Source organism: Myotis lucifugus, unplaced genomic scaffold (assembly GCF_000147115.1).
Source record: "Myotis lucifugus unplaced genomic scaffold, Myoluc2.0 scaffold_283, whole genome shotgun sequence".
Lineage (NCBI taxonomy): Eukaryota > Metazoa > Chordata > Mammalia > Chiroptera > Vespertilionidae > Myotis > Myotis lucifugus.
The window spans coordinates 1,208,610-1,223,640 of record NW_005871331.1 but is presented as its reverse complement, the minus strand read 5'-3'; the positions used below and the strand labels follow the sequence as shown (position 1 = coordinate 1,223,640).

Here is a 15,031-nt window from a genome sequence, read left to right as displayed (position 1 = left end):
CTGATACTGAAATTCATAAGGGAAGTCACAGTGGAGATGCTCCTGGCTTCTGACTCTTATTGGGGGCTTCTCCAAAGATGGGTGACAACTGCATTCCCTTGCCCAGTTCTGACATTGTGACCAGTGGCATGCATGGTGAGGTGGTAGCTGGGTGCCACCTGTAGTGGGAAAGAGTTATCACAGAGCAGAAGGACACGTCAGAACTGGACATGCCCATGCTGGAGTGTCCTCACTAGGGTGCAGGGGTAGTGGCTTCCTTACTGGTGGATTCACCTACATTTTGGATTAAACTAGATGTGCTCATGTTGACTTGATCACTAAGGCCTCTAGTGACACTGTCATAGGAGGGTGGGAAAGATGTGGCAGATGCAGTTTCAGATTTGTCTGGAAGCACACTATTCTCATTTCCCACGAATGCAACAAAGTCTTCATCTGGGAGTGACACGGCCTCCTCTTCAGCGCTGGCCACACATGGGGGATTGATGATCGTCTTGGAGCGGTGGAACACATAGCTCCGATAGGCCTTCTGAATGACAGTGGCTGAAATGTCTTCTTGCTTCCACCGGAGGGTGGTGGCTATTGGTTCATAAGATGCTTTTGAAAGATTTGTTGCCATAAACTTCTCCTCCATATTTGCCTTCAGAGAATCCAACTCCCCTGACTCCCCCAGAACATTCTTGGTGAAGGCAAAAAGGATGTCCAAACAATGGATCTTATCTCCAGGGACCAAGGGAAGGTCCATTCGGATTAATATATTCCGATTGGGTTTTGGGATTTGCAAGGGGCCAGTGAGGGTGTCTGCAAAGTCTGAGAGGGCAGAGAAAGTTATAAATTGGGTGGCTTCTGGGTCAAACTTTTCCCAGGTCTCATAGAACATGTCAAAGTCGTCCTCGCTCAGGGGCTCGGTGCTCTCCTCTGTGGCCACATTGAAGTTCTCCAGAATCACTGCGATGTACATGTTGACCACGATGAGGAAGGAGATGATGATGTAGGTGGTGAAGAAGACGATGCCTATGGCTGGGTTCCCACAGTCCCCTTTAGTGCTATTGCTGTTGCTGTTGGGCAGATTGGGGTCGCAGTAGGGGGGCCCCGTGTTGAGGATGGGGCTGAGGAGACCATCCCAGCCAGCCGACGTGGTGATCTGGAAGAGGCACAGCATGCTGTTGGCGAAGGTCTGGAAGTTGAACATGTCGTCGATGCCAGCCTCCCACTTGACGTGGGGGAAGGTGGCCATGCCGAAGATGGAGTAGATGAACATGACGAGGAAGAGCAGCAGCCCGATGTTGAAGAGGGCAGGCAGGGACATCATGAGGGCAAAGAGCAGCGTGCGGATCCCCTTGGCTGCTCGGATCAGCCTGAGGATGCGGCCGATTCGGGCCAGGCGGATGACTCGGAGGATGGTTGGGGAGAAGTAATTTTCAAGTGATGAAATAATTGCAAAAACCACCAGGCCTTAAAAAGAGAGAGGAAATGATCTAAATGAGTACTCCCAATCATGATCCCTGACACCGTTAGCTGCGATCGCACTCCTTCATCCTGGCTCCAGATGAACTTACACGTGTGCATCTGTATTCAAAGACTGTGAGCCCTCTAGCCTGGCACAGTGGTTGGCATTGAGTAGGGGCGTAGTAAATGCTAACTGCAGAAATCCTCTCTCTCTCAAGTAGTCTCACCCTTCCTACCATGTTCTTACCTTTCTATCCATCCAGAATATCTATTTAGTCAACCTCCACGGTCAAAACCCTATCTTCTGCAGCGTAATTCAGCTGGAAGTGACTGCACCCTATTCCATAAGCTCACAGTCTACTGTCTGCTTCTGTCTATGACCCAGAGCCTGCTCTTCCCTGAGAATTCAGCCCTTGGGTCATGCCTTTTCCTCCACCCTGGTCCTGTGCTCTGTGAAGGCCACGACCCCCTGGGATTCATCTCCCTATTTCCTACTGTGAAGATTGACTACGTTCCTGGCACAGGGTCCGGGGGATAATTGTACAGAGACTGTATTAATTACAAGGGGACCTGAGGACTTTGGCAACTTGCTGACAGCTAAAGCAGAATGGCTTTGAATGACCAGCTGTCTGCATAATGGCTTTTATTTGTTTCTTTCACTTTCCAGCTGTGTTTAAACTCTCTGTTAGGGTCTGGAGATGGGCATGTTGAAGGTCAGTTACAGCCCCCACCCCAACATGAACAAGGTTGGAAAGATGAAGAATGCATATGTCTCTCCATCTGGTATCTTACTTGAAGATTTGTAAAGCTTGGTCTTGGGGAACTGTGGGACTTATTGGGACTACCAAAGATTAGGCAAGGCGTTTAGGTAAGACATGATTCAAAACCTCTTAGGACAAATGGTGAGGGGTGTGGTAGCAAGCTCTCTCCTTGCCAGGATTCCCTTGACCCTCTTCTACTAGTTGCCTTTTATCATAGGAACATGAGTAGTGACAGTATTGTGTTGGAAGGTGGAAGGAAGTGGGAGGAGACTTGAGAAATAATTACAATTTTTTATTATAAAGTCTTAATGAAAGCCTCTCTCCTAAAGTCCACTTTAACTAGGATATTATATGGACACATAATGGGTACATAATGGGTCCATATAATCTCCTTAGATTCTGCCAGCCAACTGGCCTATGTCTACTTCAAGGGAGAATAAGTGTTCATAGTTGTAACATTTAGATACTCAATGCATGTCTTGCTGGTGGGAAGGAAGAAAGGGAGAGAAGGATGGACAGGTGGAAGCTATCTGTCACTTGTTTTCTAGCTGCCTCTCAGAGTGATTTCTACCCAGAGACATGTTGCTGTGTAGGTCATAGGAACTGGTAGTTAAGGTGTCCACATTGTAGAATTGAGTACTTTAAGTATATTTTATTTCTATAAATAAGTTCCCTTCTCTGAAATCATATCAAAATGGACTTTAGAGTCTGTCACTTTGGAAGACAAACGAACAAAAGAAACTTCCCATAAAAACCAGCAGCAACAAGAAAATAAAACAAAACAACAAAACAAAAGTACATAACCTCCTCCCCCCCACCCCCCTCCCATCCACCACCACCACCACCACCACCACCAAACGACTAAACACAACCCAAGGCTGTATTTCAGCACCAGGTAGGGAGATGGATGAAGTGTTGGCAAGGCGTGCTTAGATGCTATTAGCTTTTGATTGGAAACCAATGGAAAGTTAAATCTACAGTTATGCCCTGATATGAAAAGTTAGCCGGTCAGGATGTATTTATAATGCAAAGTAAAGCTGGTGTGCTGGGATTTGGCTTTTATAAGGCCAAACTTTGGCTAAACCACAAGAAGGCCAGGGACAGTTTCTTGGTTGTTGGTGGGAGACTGCTAGTTCATTAGAACATTAGCCTGTCTAATTTCAGCTCCACCCTTTACAAATTGTATAACTTTGCATAACTTTCCTAATCTCTGGGGCTCAATTTCAAATGTATAAAATAAGAATAATGAGAATAATGACACTGCTTTCACATGGCAACTGTGGAGTTTCACAGCGCCCAGCCTAGGGCTCAGAACGCAGCAAACACATAATTTGGTCAATTATGGTGGCTTCCTTCTCCACTTTAGCCTCTGACTCTACTCATTTTCTCCGAACAACTTTGGCCCCAAAATCCTGGGCCCATCATTCAACAACACCCAGACTAGACCGTAATAGCATTGATCTCTTGGCATTGATCCCTTGACTTGTCTATCACTCATATTCCTTAAGAGGAGAGTTATACAGATATTTAATTCCAGACTCTTGACTTAAGAATCTCCTTTTCAACAATCTCTTCCCAGACTTTCTTCATTCAGTTGGCAATCCACCTCCTTTTTCAGAAGGTGTATTTTATGACTCACTTCACATCACACCACCCACTCTCTGATTTGAAGATCAGAAAAATAAGGCCCACTGGAAACTCCATCATCTGAGGTTCTCTGAAGGAGCTATTGTTCCCCATCAGCCTCCAAAATTCTGGTGATGGTTGTGTACACAGCAGGTGCCTAAAGACACTTCATGACAGCATGGAGAAGGTCATTGAAACCTCTGCATTTGACTGAGAGGCCCAGGGGCATTTTAAATCTGCTGTGCTTGGAAGGAAGCAAACACTGGGCTCCTCTAATGTGTAACGTGTTTAAAAAGTCTGTTTGTTGTCTCCCTGGTTTTGAAAGAAGAGCCAAACCAACCCCAAGCAGAGGCTGGGCTTCCCCACCGTGTGTGATGCCCACTTACTCCCGAGGGAAAGGACCACGACGATGAAGTCAAACACATTCCAGCCGTTCATGAAGAAGTATTGCCTCAAAGCGAACATCTTCAGGACACACTCCCCGGTGAAGACGGCCACAAAGAACTGGTTGATTTTGTTAAGGATTTTCGTCTTTTCCTCACTCTGATTATCTGTCTCCACCATCATGGTGAGCATGTTGAGGCAGATGAGGACCATGATGCTGATGTCAAAAGTCTGTCTGGTCACGATGTCAAAGACAAAGCCCTGGTACTTGTTCTGCAGAAACAAGAGATGGCACGTCAGGGCCTTTTGGCCAACATAAATCAGGCATCTGGAGGCCTGTGTTCTCCATAGACAGGGTGTCAAAGTCTGTCTCTTGTCTCCCTCACACTCCACATCCAATCAGAAGCCAAGTCCTGTCCAATATATCACTCTTAGTTGATTCTACTTCATTGCCTCGATTCAAGTCCTCATCACCTCTCCCGGCCTCATGAAATCACCAGGTACTTTGTCCTTGTCCATGCTCTTCCCTCCATTTGCAATGCCCTTCCACCCTGTCTCTTGGTATCTAAATCCCAATCGTCTTGAGTGATCTATGTCTCTTAAGCCTCACTTCTTCCAGGGAGTTTTCCTTAATCATATCACACTACATTGCCCCTTCTTTGGGTTCCCACTGATCCTTGACGGCCAGTCTTGAGTTCTAGCATTTCATGTATGCTGCTCTTCTCTACTAGACAATGAGCTTTTAAATATAGGAGCCATGTCTTATTTAACTTGGTGTTCCTGTAGTGCCCTGCATATAGCAAGAGTTCAAGAACTGCTTGCAAAATTATTGATTCAAGGGTGAAGTTAGTGTGATGGTGCAACTTCTTCCTGCAAATGCTCTCTTTATTCCTGGGGCTGTGCAGATGTCTAAGCCAATGCAGGAACAAAGCATGGAGTCAAGTCTTGATTGTCTGCACTCTTGGAAAGAGGTAGAATGTCCTGGATAGCAAAGAGATAATTTCTATGTGGCTGTTTTTATGGCATTTTAAGAAAGTTCCTAGCATGGCACTCTAGTCTTTCCTGTGCTGTTAACTTCGTAGTTTTCTGAGACTCCTTGATCTGAACTCCATTCTCCACTCCTGACCTTCTCCTGTGTTCACCTGCCTTGATCTGCAAACATCTCCTCTTACTTAGGGCTGATACTTCCTCCCCACCCCATGAACTCCAGGGCTAGGAGGCAGGCCCAAGATCCTTCTTGTTCCCCTCTGTCAATTCCAGACCTTTATTCTTGTGTCTTATAAAGTCCTTCCTTCTTGAAACTTGTGTCACTGATGACTGAGGCTCTTAGCCACACTTGGCCACTCTTGGCTATTATGTCTAAGTTCCGTAGCTAACTATCTAATGACCTAGTTTTTCATAATTTATAGAAAAATCTTCCTGAACCTCACATCTTCCCCAACTCCCACCCTATTCTATCTCCACTTTCACAACAAAATTTCTTGAAAGAGTTGTGCGCAAGCACTGTTTCTTATTCATTTCTCAATCCACTCCAACATAGCTTTTGTCCCCATCCTGCCACTGAAATGGTTTTTGCTAAGATCACCAATGACCTCCATAATGCTAACTCCATGGACCCTTGTTTGGCATTGATTACCAACCCCATCCATCTTGAAACTCTCCTTTTTTGGTTTTCATCATGCCTTACTTTCCTGGTTCTTTTCTTAACTTCCTGGCTATTCCTTTTTGAGTCTTCTTTACACAACCTTTAGATGTGAGAGTTCCTCAAGGCTCAGTTCTAGGCACCCTTTGCTTTTCAACCTATTCTTTCTCCCTTGTTAATCTCTCAAACCTGTGAATTAACATATATGTGGTTTTTGCTAATTATTTTCTTGAGTCACTGGACTGTAATTTCTGTGAGGGCAGGAACTTTGTCTATCTTGCTTACTGCTCTACCCCAGTATCTGTATAGTACCTGGCACAAAATAGGTGCTCAATAAACAGGTGAATGAATGGATGACAGAATAGACAGCTCTGTTACCCATACCTTAAAAAAACCATAAAACCAACCCACTAGGGTTTAATTAAATTTACTTCTGCACAATAGGCACTTAATAAATGTGTACTATGTGCAAGGCTCCGCATGAGTGAGGGAGGAAGAGAGGAAGCTGTTTGGAGTCTCACCAGGAACTCCCAGGAGCTGCAAAGCAATCAGAGGGGAGAAGGGTTGTGACAGAGGCTGGTTCCTATGTTCTCCTTCATAGTGGGGATGAGTTGCTGCTACCTTATGTGGTTAGAGCAAAGAATCAGACCCAAGTGGGCATGGTTCCAGCATAATTGCCCACTCACGTCTTTTCTGGAATGGGAGGGGTATTGCTGAGCCAATAATAGTTTCCATTCCATCACTGAAAATGGTGAAAAAACAGAGCCCATTCATAGCCACATGACTTCAAATGAAACAGAACAGGTGACAACATTGCTAAGTTCCAGGCACCGAGTTTGCCCTGTATATTCAGACACTGGGGAAGCAGCAGCTGGCTGGCTGCTCTCGGCTTAGCTTGTGGGCAGTGATCACACCTTTGCAGCCCTTAGTGCTGTCAGAGATGATGAAGTGGGTGACTGATAATGTGCTATTATAGAGCCTATTATTTTCCCATAAAGTGGAGTACATAAAACCTGCTTTTAGTGACTTCTATAGTAAAGAACATTATAGAGCCGAAACCGGTTTGGCTCAGTGGATAGAGCATCGGCCTGCGGACTGAAAGGTCCCAGGTTCGATTCCGGTCAAGGGCATGTACCTGGGTTGCAGGCACATCCCCAGTAGGAGATGTGCAGGAGGCAGCTGGTTGATGTTTCTCTCTCATCGATGTTTCTAACTCTCTATCTCTCTCCCTTCCTCTCTGTAAAAAATCAATAAAATATATTTAAATAAGAACGTTATAGAATAAAATTTCTTAGTCTCATGGAAATCTTAATCTTTGTTATGGATGTAGCATAAGGTTTAGATAGAACCTGGGCTTCACTAGAGGTGATAAGCAATATGTATGTGCATGTGTTGGAGGTCCCTACGTCATCCAGATTGGCTGTGTTATGACATGGCATCCATGCAACTGGGGGTCAGAACTTCTGTGCCAATGCCCTGCTTATCTGACCAGCTTGGCCTGTTGGGACTCCTAAGGGAAGAAGGTGAGCATTCTAGTGCCAATGGTCATGTGAAAATAAAACTGGGCCCGAGAAGGTGGGTCTTATATGGCAGAGGAAATTTCTCTTTTTCTTTGGGTTTCTTTCTTAGCTCTGTACTTTGAGGAGGACAGGTAATCAGACTTGTGCCACTGGGTGGTGGATGCCAAGATGTTGTCTGCCATATGGATGCCAGCCAGGTGCTGGGATGGGCCTTGGCTGCAGTTGCTACTTGGGCCCTGCAGCATCCCTAAGACTTCAAAGTCTTGTTTGGATGTCCCAGCCTTGCCTCAGTTATGCTGAAGGGAACAAAGGAAAAAGTGTTTGCCCTTCTTGGGCCAGAATATGAAGGAGAGAGCCATGCTCCCCCACTAAAGCTAATATAGTATTGATAGTGATTCTTGCCTGCCCCCCTCCCCATCCAAAGGGTTGATGAATCTTAGGAACACAGTTGGTCTATGGTCTCGCTTCCATGATCTATGTGAAGAACCTCCTCCCAGTGCCAATCTTGGAGGCTCTTGGTGGTGCCTTAGTTAGGAAAAATGGTGATTTTGTTGCAGGTCTTCCTGCCCAACCATCAACCTCCACCTCTATTGTAGTGCCTGGCATTCCAACGTTAGTTCCTAGTGTCCTCTCCACAGTTCCTTTTTGAAATGCAGCCCACCCTGTCCCAGGAGATTGTCTTCCTTCAGAGGAGGAAGCTATGGTGGCCCATGGGATTGGTTGATGCGAGGGGAGAAGCTGAGATTATAGAGAAATTGAGTAGTTTGTAGGGGTAGGTTCCAGAAACCATTTTGATTTTTTACCAAGGGTTGTGCCTCGCATAGAACTCCTTGGTGTCTGGTTCAAACATGGAGTCAACATCAGTCCAGCCGTCAGTAAAGGCCAGAATGGACTCAGTTGCTTATTTCTCAGGAAGTCTGAGCATCCTCCAACTGTAGCCCCTGACTTGACTCTGATTGGCTGGGATCAGCCTTTCACCTGTATATTCCAATTTTGAGCCTGTTCCTGCCCATTGGACTGGTTGACAGAGGGATACTCAGTGAACTTGAAGGACTCTCCCTCAGGTTCACCCATGCTCACTCATGCCCAGTTATCTTGATCTTATGGGGATTTGGGAGGAAACTTCTGCCTCTGACATCCTATCACTCCCCATTGTAATATTTCTTATCAGAACTGAGAATAGTAAGAAATTTATGACCACTGGTTCCAAGTAAAGTGTGCCAAAGTTCATAACACTTTTTTCCTCCTGTAAATGTTTTTAAGACTCTGTATTCATGGATATTTTAGTAATTTATGCAAATCCCATGCCTTGCTTTAGAAATTCAAATGTGGGTCTTTCTAATTCATTTAGGGAAAGTCCTGTCTCTTTGTTGAAGGTCCTTAAGCTCTGCCCTTGTCTGGGGAAGGGCTAATGGGATTTTGCCATGGACAGTGCTTATAGTTTTCTTCATAAATGTTGCATCTTAACCACAGAAAGGTTATATAAAGGGACAGGACGCCGATTCTATTCACTGGAATAGATGGCTCAGAAATTCTTTGAAGAGGTTCAGCTGTATATTTCCAGCATAGCAACATCCCCACTCCCAAACCTGTTGCTCCACTTCCATCAGGGGCCAGCCACAGGGCTGATGCTTTCCACCTTCTGGCAGAGGCCTGAGAGAAACTTAGATGGTAGGTATCATGTACGGTTTGGGTGCTGCATTTAACAGGAGAATAAAAGGGCATGCCTCTTAGGATCTTTGTGAATAAAGGAATCAAAGTGGAGGATGGCCCTAAGTTTTGGTCAATCTTTAAATACTAGAGTGGGATAATTTTTTTTATTTCTTTTGTGACCTGACCTTGATCTTGATCAATCCAGGATCCAGAGAGGGTTGGGTTTTGGCCATTTCCCCTCTTTCTAGCTGTAGGAATGGGGGGAAATGTAGGGTAAGGCTACAGATCCATTGCAACGTAGATCATAATGTATACTCACACAATGTCTCATCTCAGGGCTCTAACCATCCTTCTTATCACTTAGCCTAATCAGCTCTCAATCCTGTACTTGAACCCTAAAACTGTTGTGGAACTCAGTACTTCCCTAAACAGTTCTATCTGGAGTAACTGTAGAAGATATGTTCACTCTTTAAGACCAGAGTTGCTTCTTTTAGACGTCTCTTTCCTTGGACCTGAAAACGCTCATTACCCTCATCCCTGAACTCAACCCATATCTCCTCCTCCACAGAGGGCACTGCCCAGACCCTACCCAGCACAGGCATAGGCTGTCAGGTTGGATTCATAGACACACTCTGGTAGAGGGAAGCTCTGGGACTCACCAGGGGCCGGGGGATGGGCTTCTGGGGCTTCTTGGAGCCCAGCTTCTTCATGGCATTGTAGTACTTCTTCTGCTCCTCTGTCATGAAGATGTCCTGGCCCCCTAAGTGCAGGAGAGGATAACACACACCACTGTTATTAAATCAGTAGGAGTCCCCAGGGTTATCAAAATCATGCTGTAGGGGAAACACATCTCAACTTTCTCCCCTTTCTGCAGAAAGACATGCCAAAGCCAGGATCAAGGAGTGTCCTGTTTCTCGCCTACAGGAACCCAGAGATGCCACATGGACAAAGGTGGGGAGGGGTTGGGACTAGGACCCAAGGGGAAGGTATGGGTTGGTTCAAATCTGAGCCTAGAATCCAGCCTGCTCATTCCAATAAGATCCATTGGTTTCTAGAAACTTATCTTGGCCAGGGGCAAGAGCTTGCCTCAGGGACTTCTGGAACAAAGACCTGGGACCCAGCCCCTCAACCCCTTCCTGGAGAGTTATTGCTTTATCCAAGGGTCTTTGGAGAGCCCTTGACTGGTTCTCTGAAGGCCCTGCCAGTAACACTGCTCCCTGCTGTTACAGTGCTAGAAATTCCCCCACTGACGATGCCTTCCTCCCTTAGGATTGGATGTTAGTTTTTTTAGGGACCCTTTGAACTTCCTACATTCAACCCCTCACCTCCACTTCATGACATGATTTTAAAGCCTCCCATTTCAATAGCATGTTTGTATAAATTAGTGACTGCACATGCTGGAAAGGGACTGAGATCTGTGACATTTGAAAGGAGATTTCAGAAAAATCTGTGGCCCTGACTGGTGTTGCTAAGTAGTTAGAACGGAGACACTGAAGGGTGATGGGTTCAACTCCTGGCCCAGTCAGGGCACGTGTGGTAGGCAACCAATTGATATGTCTCTCTCACATCAATGTTTCTCTCTTTCTCTCTCCCTTGCACCTTCCTTCCTTTCTACTCTATCTAAAAAAAATCAAAGGAAAAATATCCTTGGGTGAGGATAAATAAATATATAACAGGTTGTCTGAGACTGGGTTCCTGTTTACTGAAGTCAGCACCCATGGAGGCGAGGCTCTTCTTCCCCAGCCTGAGGAAGGTTGGGATTCTGCCAACACTGGGCTCTGGCCCTTCCAGAGGCATCCTGACTCAGAGCTCTGGATGCCAGGGCTCCAGACAGAGGCAGCAAGTGCTGGAGCCCTTTCTTTCCCTGTTGATACTCCCCAAGGGGTCACCTGGGACACACCCAACCCACTTGGTTCAAGTAGGAGGACCATGGCACTCTGGGAGAGAAGATGGGGACCCCAGGCAAGGTTGGGAGGCAATGCTGATACAGAGAAATACTACTCTTTCAGCAGCAGCCCAGACACCAAACAGAGGTGAGGGCAGCAACCAGGGGACAAAGGTCAGTGTTGGTGTTAAAGGTCAAAACTGGGTTCCCCGTCAGGCATGAAGGGCTATGAGTAGTGTTGGCGTTAGTCACGAGGCCAGGGGACAAGAAGTATAAGATTGGCCATTACCGCAGAAACACCGGAACCCCACTTATCTTTTTTTTCTGTTGATTGAAGTTGTCAATTATGACCCCAACGAAAAGATTGAGTGTGAAGAAGCCGCCGAAAATGATGAAGATGACGAAGTACAAGTACATGTACACATTGTTCTCCCACTTGGGCTGCAAGTTCACCTGTGAGCAGACAAAGTGGGGCATGGGGACAAGGGGGTGTCTTAGTTTGTGTTCACCCCAAAAGCCAACCCTGAGACATGGACCTGGGTGCAGGTGGTTTATTTGGGAGGCAATCCAGGAAGCAGGAGTGAGGGAGGGGGAGGGTAAGCAGGAACAGGAGAAAAGCAAAGAAGGGGATGCTGGGAAGAAAGCCATTGCCATGGGCAACTGGCACTCTATCCTCTGGGGCCCTCTATGCAACCCTGTAGAACAGGCCTCAGGACTTGACCTCCAAGGGACAGGGAAGCTGGAGCATTTATCTACGGACTCCCTAAACTATCTGTGAGAGTTGCCCCCAGGGATGTTAAATCCCTCACCCTGGGGGGAGAGGCTGCTGAGCAAGGTCTGAAGCCCTGAAGAAAATCAAGTCTCAGAGAATCAGAAGCACAGCATGCCGGTGAACTCAGAGCTGGGCTGAGAGGATGGGGCAGGGCACCTGCAATGTCTGCCACCGTGGGAATGGTCTTTCCTCAACAGCATCATTCTCTCCGTCTGGCTGCCATGGTAGACACTGAAATTCTATCTCATCCCTTGGTTCTAGCCACTGCCTCTGCTCCTGCTCCTGCCAGGGAATGCCCTCACACTCAGTTCTTTATCTGCATTTTCCTCATGCAGGGGAAGAGTTTCAGAAGCCCAGGGCGTTTGCACGGAAGGAGAACAGGCTAGGTCGGCTTAAATAGCCAACAGCGAGCCAGCTGGACACTGCTCCAGAGAGGAACAGTGCTAGGGTGCTGAGTGGTCACCTCTTCTGGTACCAAGGCCACCATCTTCACTCCAGTTCAAATAGACTGATGGCGGTGCGGGAGGTGGGGGGTGGCGGGGGGAGGCGTGTAAGGCAAATGGACGGGAAGGCAGTGGGCAAGACTTACCCCTCGGGCATCAACAGCCGCATACATGATGTCCATCCAGCCTTTAAAGGTTGCCTGGAAACAAAGAGCAGTGGCTACTCAGTCTCTGCCCATGCATCTACACTGGGCTTTGTTTTGATTGGCTTACTTTTTCTCATTGAGCATTATTGGTCCCCCTGGAGCCAGTTCTGACATGTCTCTATCTCCCAGGGTAGAGCACAATGCCTGGTACACCATAGCTATTCGGGGATTTTTGTCAAATGAATGCATGAACATATGGTGCATGCAAGAACTTGTGGGTAACTGCATGACAAATGTATAAGCAATTACATTAACACTTGAATGGATGGAGTCCTGAATGAACAAGTAGATGGATGAAGGCAAGTGATGAAGAATGAATGAATGAATGAATTGAAGTATGAATGTGGTTGACTATCATCATCACCAGCATTATCTATCACTACAATAGACCTAGAACATAATCTATTATCCTCTAGGGCAGTGGTTCTCAACCTTCTGGCCCTTTAAATACAGTTCCTCATGTTGTGACCCAACCATAAAATTATGTTCGTTGCTACTTCATAACTGTAATGTTGCTACTGTTATGAATCGTAATGTAAATATCTGATATGCAGGATGGTCTTAGGCGACCCCTGTGAAAGGGTCGTTCAACCGCCAAAGGGGTCGCGACCCACAGGTTGAGAACCACTGCTCTAGGGGATAATTTGCAGAAGACTGAACATGTGGCTATCCTATGTTTATTTTGTACAAGTTGTAAATTCTAACTCATTACCTGATACAATGCCATGACAAGTTTATCCTTTATTCTAGCCTATTAGCTCGCACTGTTCTAATTGTACCTCTGGGAGATCACACTCATTGGTAAGGCCCTCTAGCCTCATGGTGTAGCCTGTAGGAATGACCTCAGCTCAAACTGAGTGCTCTCCCCTACATAGCATCTTCTGAAAGGTCCCCATCCCTCCACGTTAAAGAGAGGCCAAAGGAAAATACATGGTTGATTTCAGGACTCACCACCTGCAGAAGCGCCAGGTAACCCATTGCAACATTATCAAAGTTGACCTTCATGTTGACCCAAAAGAGTTTGCCAGTGTAGTTTTGAAGTCTACAATCAGATTCGTTATTCACAACAGTAGAAGACACAAGAGAAAAGTCTTTATTGGTCATGTTGATGCACCTCCCAAACATCCCTGAAAAGAAGTTCATGCCCATGATGCTGAAGATGAGCCAGAAGATGAGGCAGACGAAGAGGACGTTCATGATGGACGGGATGGCTCCCACCAGGGCATCTACCACCACCTGGGGGGAAATGCAAAAGGACCTGGAACCCCACCAATGCCTCACCCCTTTTTGCTGGATCCAACTTCTTTCTATACTCACTCAGGCTGCTTCAAGAGCCAGTGGCCTTCGGAAGCAAGAGAAATGGGTTAATTAGTGCAGTAATTCAGACTCAGAAGACTGAGCAGGTGAAGTGGGTTTAAACCTTCTCTAAACTTCATCCAGGCAGCTTTCAGTGTCTTCACTCAAGATTGAGGAGGTGGATGAGTTTACAAGTACACACATGCTCATTCAGGAGTGTGAGTATATGTGTTGTGCTAGTGCATGCAGATTTCTAGAAACTTGCTTTCTTTTCCTTAAATACAACACATGAAATGGTCTATGGTATTTGGTTAAGAATGAATGACAACCTAAATCCATATTCACAAACTTGCCTATTTGTAAACTAACAACCTGGAGATAAAATAAAATAAATATCAAACTATTGCAGTCATAAGCGCCTAGTGTTTATAAAGGTACAAGGTAATTTTAAAAGTCTGCTTTTGTGTTTGAAGGTCTGATGTCTGCTTTGAGTCAGGGATGGAGGAAGAAGGCAAAACCTCACTTTCTATGCCGGGAGACCTTTGTAATTATGAGGAAGAGGAGAGGGGAAATGAACAGTCCCTCGATCTCCCCGAAAGCAAGGGCCAGGTGTGTGAGCACTCCACCCTGAGGAAGACAGTGAGGGCAAGGTGGGTGCTGATAGAGATATGTAAGGACAGGGATGGATAAAAGGAAAAACCCATAAGACCCATGACTGCGGTGGGTTGGAGAGAAGATATATTCTAGTGGGTGTGGTGGAGGTGCTGAGCTGATGATGTCACTACATCTAAATGAGTGTCAGAGGAGAGGCTCATTTGTCCTGAAAAGATGAAGAGCTGGGGATGTAGCGAATATTCTGGCAATGAGGACATCTTGGCAGGGTGGAGGTTGAGTAAGGGATGCCTGTGGAGCCATGAAGCAGGATCAGTAAGAGTAGAAGTGAGGTCTGAGCCCAGGCAGGTGTGATGTTTCAAGTGAGAAGGGAAGAGGGGCTCACAGAGGGACCCGAAGGGGAACTAGGAGGAGAGTCGGGACACTGCGGCAGCACCAGTGTCCATGCAGAAGGGAGGACCCGGAGCTGACCTGTGGGGTGGGGCCTGGAGCTCAGGGTCAGTGGTCTGGAGGGCATAAGGGGGGAAGCGGTACCAAATGTTGCAGACCAGAGCCATTTGGAGATGGGTCTTACCCGCATGCCTTCAAATCGAGCCAGAGCCCGCAGTGGCCGCAGGGCGCGGAGGGTCCGAAGGGCTTTGATGGATTCCACGTCAGAATACTTCAGGATCTTCGCTATGAGGCTGGTCAGTGATATCTGAGTGCGGGCAGAGAGCACAAACATCACTCTAGGGTCCCGGAGGGGCAGTTCTGGTGGAAGGAGACAGGAAACCCCTCCCACCCCC

General features: G+C 46.6%; 1 protein-coding gene across 1 annotated transcript in view; it reads right to left on the bottom strand.

Annotated features, from left to right (window-relative positions):
* Positions 1-232: 232 nt before the first annotated feature.
* The window catches only part of SCN10A (sodium voltage-gated channel alpha subunit 10), an 81,451-nt gene continuing 66,652 nt past the window's right edge, over positions 233-15,031 (bottom strand). The window contains exons 21-27 of the mRNA XM_023763386.1: positions 14,821-14,943; positions 13,290-13,574; positions 12,279-12,332; positions 11,233-11,370; positions 9,692-9,796; positions 4,220-4,490; positions 233-1,452 (exon numbers count right to left, since the gene is read on the bottom strand). Of these exons, the coding sequence (XP_023619154.1) occupies positions 233-1,452; positions 4,220-4,490; positions 9,692-9,796; positions 11,233-11,370; positions 12,279-12,332; positions 13,290-13,574; positions 14,821-14,943 (2,196 nt within the window). The remainder of the gene's footprint in view (positions 1,453-4,219; positions 4,491-9,691; positions 9,797-11,232; positions 11,371-12,278; positions 12,333-13,289; positions 13,575-14,820; positions 14,944-15,031) is intronic.